Here is a 12,441-nt window from a genome sequence, read left to right on the forward strand (position 1 = left end):
ACGGAAAATGTCCTTTATCTCTCAAACCTCTCATTGCTGAAGACACTCCAAACGCATGTCCGCTCTTTGTCAAGGGACAAGCTGTAGATTTCGGCCAAAGAGACCCAGCTTTGGGCTCGCCGTGGGATTCCTCCGTCTCCCTAAGTTTCACTGAACGCTCTGAGGGTGCCGCGTGCCACGCACTCCTCTGCCTGTCAGAACCCTAAGTAGTTCACGGCGCAAGGCCGGCCAGGGCCCACCTCCCGCTTTGCTAGCCCCGCCTCCACCCCGTGAACTCCGCCCCCGCCCTTCTAGCCCCGCCCCCACCCCGAGAACTCCGCCCCCGCCCCACTAGCCTCGCCCCGCTTTTTGAGTCCCGCCCCCGCCCCGCGAACCCTACCCCCGTCCTGCCCCAGGAGCCCCGCTTCGCTCTGGAAACTCCGCCCCCTCCACCGTGAGCCCCGCCCCCGCTCCGCGAGCCCTACCCTCGCCCCTGGATACCCGTCCCGCTTTGGAAACTCCGCCCCCGCCCCGTGAGCCCCGCCCCACCCCGGAAATCCCGCCCCCCCGCCTCGCTAGCCCGCCCCTGCCTCCCTAGCCCCGCCCCCATCCCTAAAAGCTCCGCCCCCGCCGCGCGAGCCCGCCCTCCTGCGCCGCTACATTTCCGGCGGGTCTCGGGGAGCGCTCCCGGAGGCTCGAGGTTGGACGTCATGGCGGACCCCGCGGGCGGCGTGCAGGGCTCCCTGCTGCAGCTGCAGGAGTCCTTGTCCGCTGCGGACCGTTGCGGCGCCGCGTTGGCCAGTCACCAGCTGATTCGGGGCCTGGGGCAGGAGTGCGTGCTGAGTGCTGGCCCCGCTGTGCTGGGTGGGTACCGGCGGCGCCAGGTGCCGGGCGGGGGGGGGATGGCGGGCTTCTGGGGGGCGTTCCGCCCTCGGGGTTGGGAAATCCAGGTGTTTGGCTGTGGGTCATCACACTTCCTGTAGTTGTGTGTGAACAGCCGTTAGTCACAGGCTTTTAACACCAGTTTTAAAAAGTTGGTGAAAATGCCCCAGATTTGCCCACCGTTGCTATCAAAGTGGGACAGACGAACGAGAGCAAAGTATTTTCTTTCACCATAATTTGGCCTACACCAGTTTCCAAACCTTTACATTTGTCGTTCCTACTTTTGAGAAGCATTACAGAAATAGAACTGAAAAGTCATGCTGTTCTTTTAACTTTTTAGTAATGCCTGGATGAGAACTTTTTTTTTTTTTGTAGTAAAATGCTTTTTTAAAGCACTTAAAAAATACGTCATTGCTTGGAAACATCTGTGATATCCCTTTAAACAAAAAAAAAAAGCAGAACTCCATAGTGCGTCCTCTTACTGAAAAGAGTTGAGATTTTCTTCCTAAGGGGCCATTGCTAAATGTAGTGGAGAAATATTGCAAACAGTGCCTTAAGATGCTCTAATAGTATCTGTATATTGTCAAGGATGTTTTATTTATTTTATTTATTTTATTTATTTTAATATATTTGATTTTTTACAGAGAGGAAGGGAGAGGAGAGAGCTAGAGAGCTAGAAACATCGATGGAAGAGAGACATCGACCAGCTGCCTCTTGCACACCCCACACCAGGGATGTGCCCGCAACCAATGTACATACCCTTGACCGGAATTGAACCTGGGACCTTCCAGTCCGCAGACCAACGCTCTATCCACTGAGCCAAACCGGTTTTGGCTGTCAAGGATATTTTAATGGGGGGGAAATTTAACAACTATCAGAATTAGGTAAAAAAAAAAATCTTGCCAGTTTACTCTGAATATTCAATGCATATCTTTTCACTTAGAGATTATAGAGCAGTGTGTTAGTTTTCTATCGCTGCTGTTAAATTGAGTGGTTTAAAGCAACACAGGTTTGTTAATATTACCGTTGTGTAATCAGAAGCCCACCCACACCCGTTTCACCAAGCTAAAGTCAAGGGATCAGGCAAGGCCACTTTACTTTTTGAAGGCTGTTGGGGAGAATTCGTTTTATTTTTCATTCAGGTTTTTTTTTTTTTACAGAGAGAAATAGAGAGGGATAGAGAGTTAGAAACATTGATGAGGGAGAAACATAGATCAGCTGCCTCTTGTACACCCCCACTGGGTATGTGCCTGCAACCCATGTACATGCCCTTGACCGGAATCAAACCTGGGACCCTTCAGTGCTCAGGCACAGGCTCTATCCACTGAGCCAAACCGGTTAGGGCTTATTCAGGTTTTTAAGCAGAATTCTGGTCTTTGTCGGTGTAGTCCTGAGGTCCCCTTTTTCTTGACACTCCTTGCTTCTAGAAGCCACCCACCTCCCTTCTGTCACTGGCCTCCTCCCTCCAGCTTGACAGCCAGTAATAGGGGGCCAGGTAACTCCCATGCTAGGAATCCCTCCTGCTCTGGTCTTCTCACGTCTACTCTTCCTCCCTCCATGGGCAAGGGCTCTCATGTGATTCCACTAGGCCCAGCAGGTAATCCAGGCTTATCTCCCCAGTTTAAGGTCAGGTGAAATATGCCCTTAAGTCTATTTGCCACCGTGATTTCCTTTCCCCCTGTAAAGTTAGTAAATTTACAGGTGTGACATATCCACCCATCCCGGTGGGATATCTAGAATTCTACTTTCCTTGCCTACACATATCAGCCTTAGGTTAGTGTGCCCTGCCAGCACAGCCAAGGGTTCGGCGAGCCTGAGGGATGGCGGTGAAGGATGGAGAAATGATAGACAGAGAAAAAGCTGGGTCTAGGTGGGGCTTCTGTGCCTGGCTGAGGCCACAGAACAGATCCAGCCTGCAAAGCTGATACTTTATGTATAGTCAGGGACAAACAAGGTAGTTTACAATGTTGTTGTAAGTTTCACTTATTTTGGCAGCACTTGCTGCTCCTCCCACAGCCCACTAGCTACCCAGGGAAGATCTAGGGAGCAGTTACAAGACCAAGCTTAATTATGCTTAGAGGACTGTGCCCTCCAACTGGGATTTGTTTGTGACTTTGCCAGCAGGTCATTCCAAGGCTTAACCCTATAACTGCTTCCTACAGGTTAGCATCTTGATCACTTAAAAAGGTGAATTGAGAATGTGTAATCCCTTTATGGAGTGCTCCTTGGTCTCTCTCTTACCTCTTTTCTTTCTTTTTTTTTGTCCAGCATTACAGACTTCCTTAGTCTTTTCCAAAGATTTCGGATTGCTTGTATTTGTTCGGAAATCGCTTAGCATTGATGAGGTAAGTTGAACATTTTCATTTTGCTTTTCTTGTATATCCCTTTATGTTGAAGTGACTCATAATCCTACTCAGATTTACTCCAATATGTATTTCTTTTTTTATAGTTTCGTGATTGTCGAGAAGAAGTCCTAAAATTTTTATGTATTTTCTTAGAAAAAATTGGCCAGAAGATCACACCTTATTCTCTTGATATTAAGGTATGCGAGAGAAAACATAGTTAATTATGTAGTAGTATTCATTTTAATTTATGCTGTAAGTTCAACTTGGATTTTTATTTGATTTGTGTCTTTTTATTTCTGCTTGATTGTGTTCTTTAGATTTAATAAGCTAAGGCCATTGCCAAGAACTATTTTGATAATTTTTTTTACATAGGATCAGTCAAAATAAGTTGTATTTTTTAATTGTGGGGAGATCTCAGAATACTTTTTAAAAAAATACATATTTTTAATTGATTTCAGAAAGGAAGGGAGAGTGAGAGAGACATATCAATGATGAGAGAATAATTGATCGGCTGCCTCCTGCATGTCCCCTACTGGGGACCGAGCCCACAATCCGGGCATGTGCCCTTGATCGGAATCGAACCTGGGACCCTTTAGTCCGCAGGCTGACACTCTATCCACTGAGCCAAACCATCCAGGGTACTCAGAATACTTTAAAATACAATTTTAAAGATTTTTTTCCCACGGGTATGATTCATATTTCCTATAGTTCATGTTCTCTTTGACAGCAATCTGAAAAGTTTGCCTGTTTTATGCCCCCCATTCTCTTTCAACCTGCCTTCCCTAAGGTTTCCTCATAACCAACTAAGGAACTAGTAATCATAAATTAAGTTGTTCTTTATTAGACTTATTTAAGCTTTCAACAAGTGCCACATCTTGAGGTAAGTTGTTTTTATTTATCCCAATTTACTTCTTGTTCTTGGATACTCAGTGTTGATGAAGAAGAGTGTATTTAATTTATGGTAATTTATAGGAAGTTATCTTATCCTATAATAAAAGCTCAGCGACCAAACAGCAATAATGACTGGTTGACCAGTTGCTATGACACGCACTGACCACCAGACTTCTTTAGTCTTTTCTAAAGACTCAACGCAGGAGCTGCCCTCAGGTGGTCAGTGCTCTTCCACAGTGGGAGCACTGCTTGGCTGACAGGGATGAGTGGCGCTCCCACAGTGGGCCCATCGCTGAAGGCCACGCCCCCCACCAGTGTTTGAATCCCATGCACTGGGCTTCTAGTAAATTTTAAGTAGCTCTAATATAGAAAATGTTTTTAATGATGTATCAGTCTTTTTATAGCAGGTTTTGATTTTATTCTCTTTTGATTTCTAATCTTTCTGGATTGGAATCTTAATATTTAAAAACATTGTCTCAAGGGTAGGAGTAACATTTATAGAGTATTTTATAGTTTACAACGTCCTTTAATGTAGTTTGCCACTTAATATTTACCAAATCTATGGTATACTTCATTTCTCTAATTTATCAGTTAAGACACTCACCCTAGTTCTTGGAGCTAGGTTGCCACCTTCCAAAGCTCCTGTTTCTTTCATTGCACTGTACTGCAGAGTCCCAGCCATTCTACTCCGAATTGCTTTAGTTATTTTTTTGTTTTTAATTCTTTCTTTCTTAATATATAGCAACAAGTGTTGTGGGAAATACAGAAAGAGGAATAACATTACCTTTTTTATTTTTATCCTGCTGAGGTTTCCATTGATTTGTTACTTTGGTTATTAATATTATTCCCATTGCATATTGCATCAATGTTTTCAGTAATTTTATTTTATTTTACTTTTTTATTTTTTATTTTTATTTTTTAAATATTAAACTTTTTTCCCCCCAATATATTATTTATTGATTTATACAGAGAGGAAGGGAGAGAGATAGAGAGTTAGAAACATCGATGAGAGAGAGTCATCAATCAGCTGCCTCTTTCACACCCCCTACTGGGGATATTCCCGCAACCAAGGTACATGCCCTTGACCGGAATTGAACCCGGGACCCTTCAGTCCCCAAGCCGACGCTCTATCCATTGAGCCAAACCAGTCCCGGCTGTTTTCAGTAATTTTAATTCTTTATTTTTATATACGCTAATGTTATTTTTAACAGCTAAATAGTAAATTGTGTTATGACACATATTGGTATTATTCTTCTCAGAGATGTAGTTTTATATCTTAATGATTTTTTTGGTATATCTCCTTTTAAAACCTAGAACACTTGTACCAGTGTTTATACAAAGGATAAAGCTGCTAAGTGTAAGATTCCAGCCCTAGAACTTCTTATTAAGGTAATTTTATATTTCTAAGTACATGCATTCTATATTAAACATAACTTAAGAAACTGAAAATTGGAATTTTGGGATAGATATTGGAGGATAGGCTCAAATGGCATTGCTATGTAGGTAAAATGCACATTTTCCAGTCATCACCAAACAGTACTTTCATATTTTTTTTTCAGACTCTCTGGGTAGCAAAAGAAGTATTTGGGGTTTAGAGAAGAATGGAGGGGAAAAGTAACAGACATTTACTGCTCCTCCACTGCGTCCATTACCCTTTCTCTTAAAATTACTAAGAATTCCAAAAATATATTTCATTGTATCTTTGAGTTTTCTCCTAGAACCTTGCCATGAGAATGGGTCTGTGTATTGTATTTAAGTAGTCACTGGGACTCTCTCTCACTTGTTTCTCTCTCTCTCAAATGGCTCTCTCTTTTTGCATCTCTATTTGGCCCTTGTTTGTCCTTACATGCCTCCAAGAGAATGGTTTTAGTCATGTTCCTGGTTTCTGGGACAGTAAAATTAAGTTTACACCTTATTCCCCTTTGTAACCCCCCTCTGTTCTTATATCACCTCGTTAGCCCCTACCTAGCAAATAATCGGAGAGGCCAAGCACAAATCCCCTAGAGACATATGATTCTGCAACTTTGCTGTATACATACTGACTTAGGTAGTTGATGCCTTTTCATCATTTTCCTCTTGAGCCAATACTTATTTGTATTTTTTTAGTTACTTCAGACTTTGAGAAGTTCTAGACTCATGGATGAATTTAGAGTTGGAGAATTATTTAGCAAATTCTATGGAGAACTTGCATTGAAAACAAAAATACCAGATACAGGTGAGATGCATTTAAATGTTATTTTAAAAAGTTAACATTAAGAATTATTAGTATAAAACTTAGGTTTGTTTCTGTCAGGGTATTTATATGTTTTATAAACAAATCCTTTCTTGCTGAAAATAAACCAAAATGAAAACATACAAAAGCAATGTGTAAAGACTTCTACTTATAAAAATTTTAATCTTTATAAAATGATTTCTTTAAATATAAATCTCACAACACATGTCAGATGTAATTTGTTGATGATACTAAGTTTGCATAAAAATTATCAGGAAATATTCTTGTACATAAAACTAGATTTTTGTATGTTTTGCTTTGAACTAAACATCCTCTCATTTTCTTGTAAATTTTTATTTATCTAAATGTTATTTTAGACCTTTATTTACCTAAAATTTATTTTTCAGTTTTAGAAAAAATATATGAGCTCTTAGGAGTATTAGGGGAAGTTCATCCTACTGAGATGATAAATAATTCAGAGAACCTGTTCCGGGCTTTTCTGGGTGAGCTTAAGACCCAGGTATGTAAACTTTATGATATTCTGCTTCCATAGATTCGGTTGTATTTTTCTTTTTTAATGGTATCTTCTTAAAACTTTCCTTTTAGATGACATCAACAGTAAGAGAGCCCAAACTACCCGTTGTAGCAGGATGTTTGAAGGGATTGTCATCACTTCTGTGCAACTTCACTAAATCCATGGAAGAAGGTATTGCTTGACTTCACTTGATTCATTCTTTATTCAGAAATTGTAGATCTAGCCGAAACCGGTTTGGCTCATTGGATAGAGCGTCGGTCTGCGGACTGATCGGTCCTGGGTTCGATTCCAGTCAAGGGCATGTACCTTGGTTGCGGGCACATCCCCAGTAAGGGAGTGTGCAAGATGCAGCTGATCAATGATTCTCTCATCGATGTTTCTAACTCTGTATCTCTCTCTCTTCCTGTGAAAAATCAATAAAATATATTTGAAAAAGAGAAAAAAAAGAAATTGTAGATCTAAAATAAATTGCCCATTTTTTGAACTTTTAAACCAATTTCGGATGCACATGCAGTTGTGAAAAATGATACAGAGAGATTATGTATGTTCTTCATCCAGTTTTGGCAAGTGATGCTATTGAATAAAAGAGTAATATGCAAATTGACCGTCAGTCCAAGACACAAGATGGCCACCCCATGTGGTCAAAGATGGTTACCCCCATGTGGACACAAGATGGCCTGCAGGGGAGGGCAGTTGTGGGCAGTTAGGGGTGGCTAGGCTGGCAGAGAAGGGCAGTTGGGGCAGACCAGGCCAGCAAGGAAGGGCAGTTTGGGAGGAAGGACCAGGCCTTTAGGGGAGGACATTTGGGGCATGGACCCAGGCCTGCAGGGGAGGACATTTGGGGCAGGGACCCAGGCCTACAGGGGAGGGCAGTTGGAGAGGGGTCAGGCCTGCCGGAGCGGGCAGTTGGGGGCAACCAGGCCAGCTCAACAAGGGCAGCTTCAATTGAGGATGCTTGTAGAGGAAGCAGTCCATGAGAAAGGAGAGATGGGCATAGGTGAGTGGACAGGGGAAGCAAAGCCTGGGAGAAGGCATGGAGCTGAGGGGCGTTCATTCTCACTACTGACAGCTCAGGCCCTTGAATCCCTGGGCTCCACTGTGTTCACAAAGCTCACTCATTCTAGACCAGCGGTGCACTGACAAGTGCCTGCTGCCCTGTGTCTGCACAATTCTGTGTTCACTGTCACTTTCTACTGAATGACCTTTTCCCCAACTAGTATACCTGTTCTTTTAGGTCTAACTCAGGTGCTATTTCGCCTATAAAGCCTGTCTTGAATACTCACTGCCAGAAGAAATCTTTCCTTGTTTTGTATGCCAAAGTACCTTTTTTTGTATGTCTTTCATGGCATTATCCTCCAAACATGCCTCTTCTGACCCCTTCACCCTCTGTCACATCTCTTTCTGACCCCTTCACCCTCTATCACATCTGGGCTGTGTTTTCAAATACATCAATCCTGGCAATCAAAGCACACAATTCTTGAACCTTCGCTGTTTGCAATTCATTGTTACAGGAGCAGAGAACTCAGTGATGAATAAAGCATGATTTCTGCACAGCTGCAGGGACTACTCTTGGGAAACAGTTATATAAATAACTGTGATGTCAATCAGGCCAGGGTTAGAGCCTCGGAATATAATTGATTGCCTGTTTTATCTTCCTTTTTAGATAATATGTTTACTATTAAGGTCAAAGATCATATTTTCATTACTATAACTTCCATAATTAGTTGGCTTATACTATGTGTAGAATAAATGCTTGGGAATATTGGGAAAATAATGTGTTTGGCCTTCTTTAATTTTCCAAACATCTCTAAAAGAAAATATATAGTGACCCTTTTTACAGATTAGAACACTGAAATGCAGAGATTACCTAACAGTTTGCAAGTAAGTTGAATTATAAACATATCTTTATTATTCCAGGTTTTCTTCTTACTTTACTGAAATGATAATTGTGCAGCATTAATACTAACTTGCATCTCTCTAGCTGAATTTAATGATAGAATGTAGGAAGCGGTTACAGGGTTAAACTTTTGACTGATCTTCTGGCAAAGTCGCAAACCAGTCCCAGCTTGGAGGGCACAGTCCTCTAAGCATAATTAAGCTTGATCTTGTGATTGCTCCCTACTTCTTCCCTGGGTAGCTAGTGGGCTGTGGGAGAGGCAGCAAGTGCTGCCAAAACAAGTGAAACTGACAAGAACATTGTAAACTACCTTGTTTATCCGGACTATAAAATAAAGCATCAGCTTTGCAGTCTGGATCTGTTCTGTGGCCTCAGCCAAGCACAGAAGATTTAACTAGACCCAGCTTTTTCTCTTTGTCTATCATTTCTCCATCCTTCGTTGCCGCCCCCTCCCCCTGCCCCAGGCTCTCGGAACCCTTGGCTGTGCTGGCTGGCTGTGCTGGCGTGGCACAATAGAAGTTGTTATTCCTGAATTCGCAAGAGACTGCTGTGGTTAATATAGAGTCAAGCTCTCTGAAATAAAGTTGTTAATTGTAAAGTCATTTGTGAGGTTTGTCAGATGATAATGTTATGATTTATAACAGCTTCTTTTCTTCCCGCAGATCCCCAGACTTCAAGGGAGATTTTTGATTTTGCATTAAAGGCAATTCATCCTCAGGTGAGATTAATATTATTTGAATTCTTTTACAGTTGAGACTTGTGGTTGTCAAACATTGATGGTACTTTTTTCTTTTTTTAAAAAATAGGTTGATCTGAAGAGATATGCAGTGCCCTTAGGTAAGATTCTATATTTAATGAAATAGAATAATTTGTTATTAAATTAGTGTCTTTAGTAAACTTACTTAAACTACAAATGAAAGAAAATGTGGCTCTAGGGCTGATGCCTGAATGCCCTGAGCCTGAGGCTGACATGCCATAGCAGTTGGTCTAAGGTCTGGTTGGCAAACTGCGGCTCATGAGCCACATGTGGTTCTTTGGCCCCTTGAGTGTGGCTCTTCCACAAAATACCACGGCCTGGGAGAGTCTATTTTGAAGTGGCACTAGAAGAAGTTTAAGTTTAAAAAGTTTGGCTCTCAAAAGAAATTTCAATCGTTGTACTGTTTATATTTGGCTCTGTTGACTAATGAGTTTACAGACCACTGTTCTAAGGAAAAAGAGGAGAGGAGAGAAGTGGGGAGGGCAGAGAAGGAGAAGGTAGGAAACGAGAGGGAGGGGAGGTTTTGGGGGACATTGTGTTTACCACAAATTTTGGTTGAGTTCATCACACCTAGATTACATGATTTAAAAAAATAACTTTAGAGCATAATTTTGGGGATACAGATGGTTTGCTCCTACTTCTGAGCTTTAGGGGTAATTGGCAAAATCATGGACCTGTTGATTCAAGTGGAGGTTAGTGGCATTTGAACTCTGATCAGGACCTTAGGGCATTATATAGTATAATGATACGGGGTTTTCATGGATAGTTTCAACTTTGACATGTACTGAAGTCTTCTTGGTTCTTTGTTGTGCATCCTGTGGTCTTATTTCAAATACAATGGTATTTCCATTTGCAGCTGGCTTATACTTATTTACCCTGCACGCATCTCAATTTAGCACCTGCCTTCTGGACAACTACGTTTCTTTATTTGAAGTAATGTCAAAATGGTGTAGCTACACAAACGTAGAATTGAAAAAAGCTGCACATTCAGCTCTGGACTCTTTTCTGAAACAGGTACTAAAATTTATCTCTCATTTAAACATTTTTTTTCTATGCAAAAAAAATTAAATTTCTATCTTGTGTATAACACATTTGAAAAATAAGTACAAGTTGCCGAAACCGGTTTGGCTCAGTGGTAGAGCTTCGGTCTGCGGACTGAAAGGTCCCAGGTTCTATTCCGGTCAAGGGCATGTACATTGATTGCGGGCACATCCCCGGTAGGGGGTGTGCAAGAGGCACCTGGTCGATGTTTCTCTCTTATCAGCGTCTCTATAATAGCTCTCTCTCTCCCTTCCTCTCTGTAAAAAATCAATAAAATATATTAAAAAAGAAAGAAAAATAAGTACAAGTTGATTCATTAGCTTCTGTAGTATTTAAAGGAAAAAAAGTTTGGTTGTTAATTAGTCATCTAGATAGCAGCAGGATTGGAAGAAAGCTAGGAAGATACCAGATGTGATCAGGGCCTTAGAGTCAAGGTTCTTCAGCAGTGGTGATGAGGAGAAGGAAAGAATGACTAGGATATCTGGCCGCCTTTGAGCCAGAGAGATCCAGGTGGGGATGAGGAAACACATCTCCCTAGAGGTGCAGGTCAACTGTTAGATAAGGTGCTTGTCTTTGTGTTTCTTCAAGAACAGGATGAGCCCATTTGCCCTTGGGTGTTTCCGCCTATTGATTTCAGAGAGAGGGGGAGAGAGAAACATCCAGAGGGAGAAACATCGATCAGCTGTTCCTGAGCGCCTCTGATCAGGGATTGAACCCACAACCCGGGCATGTGCCCTGACTGGGAATTGAATCGGCAACCTCCTGGTTGGATTGATGTTCAACCACTGAGCCACACCAGCTAGGCTGGCGTTTTCCATCTATCAATAGATAGAATGTGTTTGAGCCTGCAAGTTTAGAAACGTCTCAGTTGGCTCAAGAAAATGTGCTTGGGATTGCGGTTTAGAGCAGTGGTTGCTAACCTTTCGGACCTCACGGACCACCAGTGGTCCTCGGATCGGCGGTTGGCGACCGCTGGTTTAGAGCATCTGAAGGTGTCTGGAAACACCTGCTGTGCAGCCTGGCTGTTACGGAATTAGATTTCTTAGGTTGGCTCGGAAGAAAACGTGAAGGGTCACAATAAAAGTTTTGTTGGGAGCAATGCTGTAAGTGGTGGTTAAATTTGAATGTTATAAGTGGTGGTTAAATTCACCTGAAGACCAATTTGAACTTTGGCACAGAGAGTTTTTCATTGTAGGGATATATCATGGTTTGTTTATGGATATTACATGGTTTCCAGTTTGGAGCTGTTTTAAATAAAATAACAAAGAACACTTGTGACCAAGTATTTTTGTGGACATATGTTTTCATTTCTCTTGAGCTGCTGTGTCATATGGTTTTTCTTATAAACTTGGTAAGAAACTCCTGAACTCGTCTCCAAGCTGGTTGCACCATTTTACATTCTCACCAGCAATGCATGATAGTTTCAATCACCCCACATCTTTATAAACATCTGGCATTGTAGGTCTTTTTAATTTTAGCCCTTTTAAAAAAAATTTATTGTTCAGGATATTTTACATGTCTTCCACTTTTCCCAGCCATTGCATATTAGCTCATTATTATATATATGAGCCAAAATATTTTTACCTATCCTCTACTATTTGATAATTATTTCAAAGTTTTTGCTACTATAAATAAAACTTTTAGATAAAAATGCATAAGAAATATGTTTGTTGAAAGTACAAAAAAATTAGAAAAATTTTAAATTCAACAACAGTATATTCATAAAATGAAAAAGTTTTTTATAGGCATATAATGCTTTAATTTTTTAAAATAAATCTTTGTTGTTGAAAGTATTAAATGTGTCTCTTTTTTCCTCAGTTGACCTCTTCTAGCCTGCCCTCTGCTTCAGGCCTTTACTGCCCCAGTGTCTGAGTCCATGGGTTATGCATATGTGCATAAAAG

At 41.6% G+C, this 12,441-nt stretch overlaps 1 protein-coding gene across 2 annotated transcripts in view; it reads left to right on the top strand.

Annotated features, from left to right (window-relative positions):
- The first annotated feature begins 624 nt into the window (after window positions 1-624).
- Window positions 625-12,441, top strand: part of PRKDC (protein kinase, DNA-activated, catalytic subunit) — a 179,206-nt gene continuing 167,389 nt past the window's right edge. Inside the window, exons 1-10 of one of the 2 annotated variants that reach the window (XR_006741597.1) lie at window positions 625-843; window positions 3,130-3,206; window positions 3,311-3,403; window positions 5,412-5,486; window positions 6,204-6,312; window positions 6,717-6,829; window positions 6,916-7,015; window positions 9,404-9,459; window positions 9,548-9,578; window positions 10,355-10,512. Coding sequence is in view for 1 of the 2 variants with exons in the window: in XM_036437275.2 (XP_036293168.1) it covers window positions 690-843; window positions 3,130-3,206; window positions 3,311-3,403; window positions 5,412-5,486; window positions 6,204-6,312; window positions 6,717-6,829; window positions 6,916-7,015; window positions 9,404-9,459; window positions 9,548-9,578; window positions 10,355-10,512 (966 nt within the window). In the remaining variant the exon portion in view is untranslated. The remainder of the gene's footprint in view (window positions 844-3,129; window positions 3,207-3,310; window positions 3,404-5,411; window positions 5,487-6,203; window positions 6,313-6,716; window positions 6,830-6,915; window positions 7,016-9,403; window positions 9,460-9,547; window positions 9,579-10,354; window positions 10,513-12,441) is intronic. The other variant, XM_036437275.2, reaches the window with a different exon arrangement.

This window comes from Pipistrellus kuhlii, unplaced genomic scaffold (genome assembly GCF_014108245.1).
Source record: "Pipistrellus kuhlii isolate mPipKuh1 unplaced genomic scaffold, mPipKuh1.p scaffold_m20_p_14, whole genome shotgun sequence".
Classification (NCBI taxonomy): Eukaryota; Metazoa; Chordata; class Mammalia; order Chiroptera; family Vespertilionidae; genus Pipistrellus; species Pipistrellus kuhlii.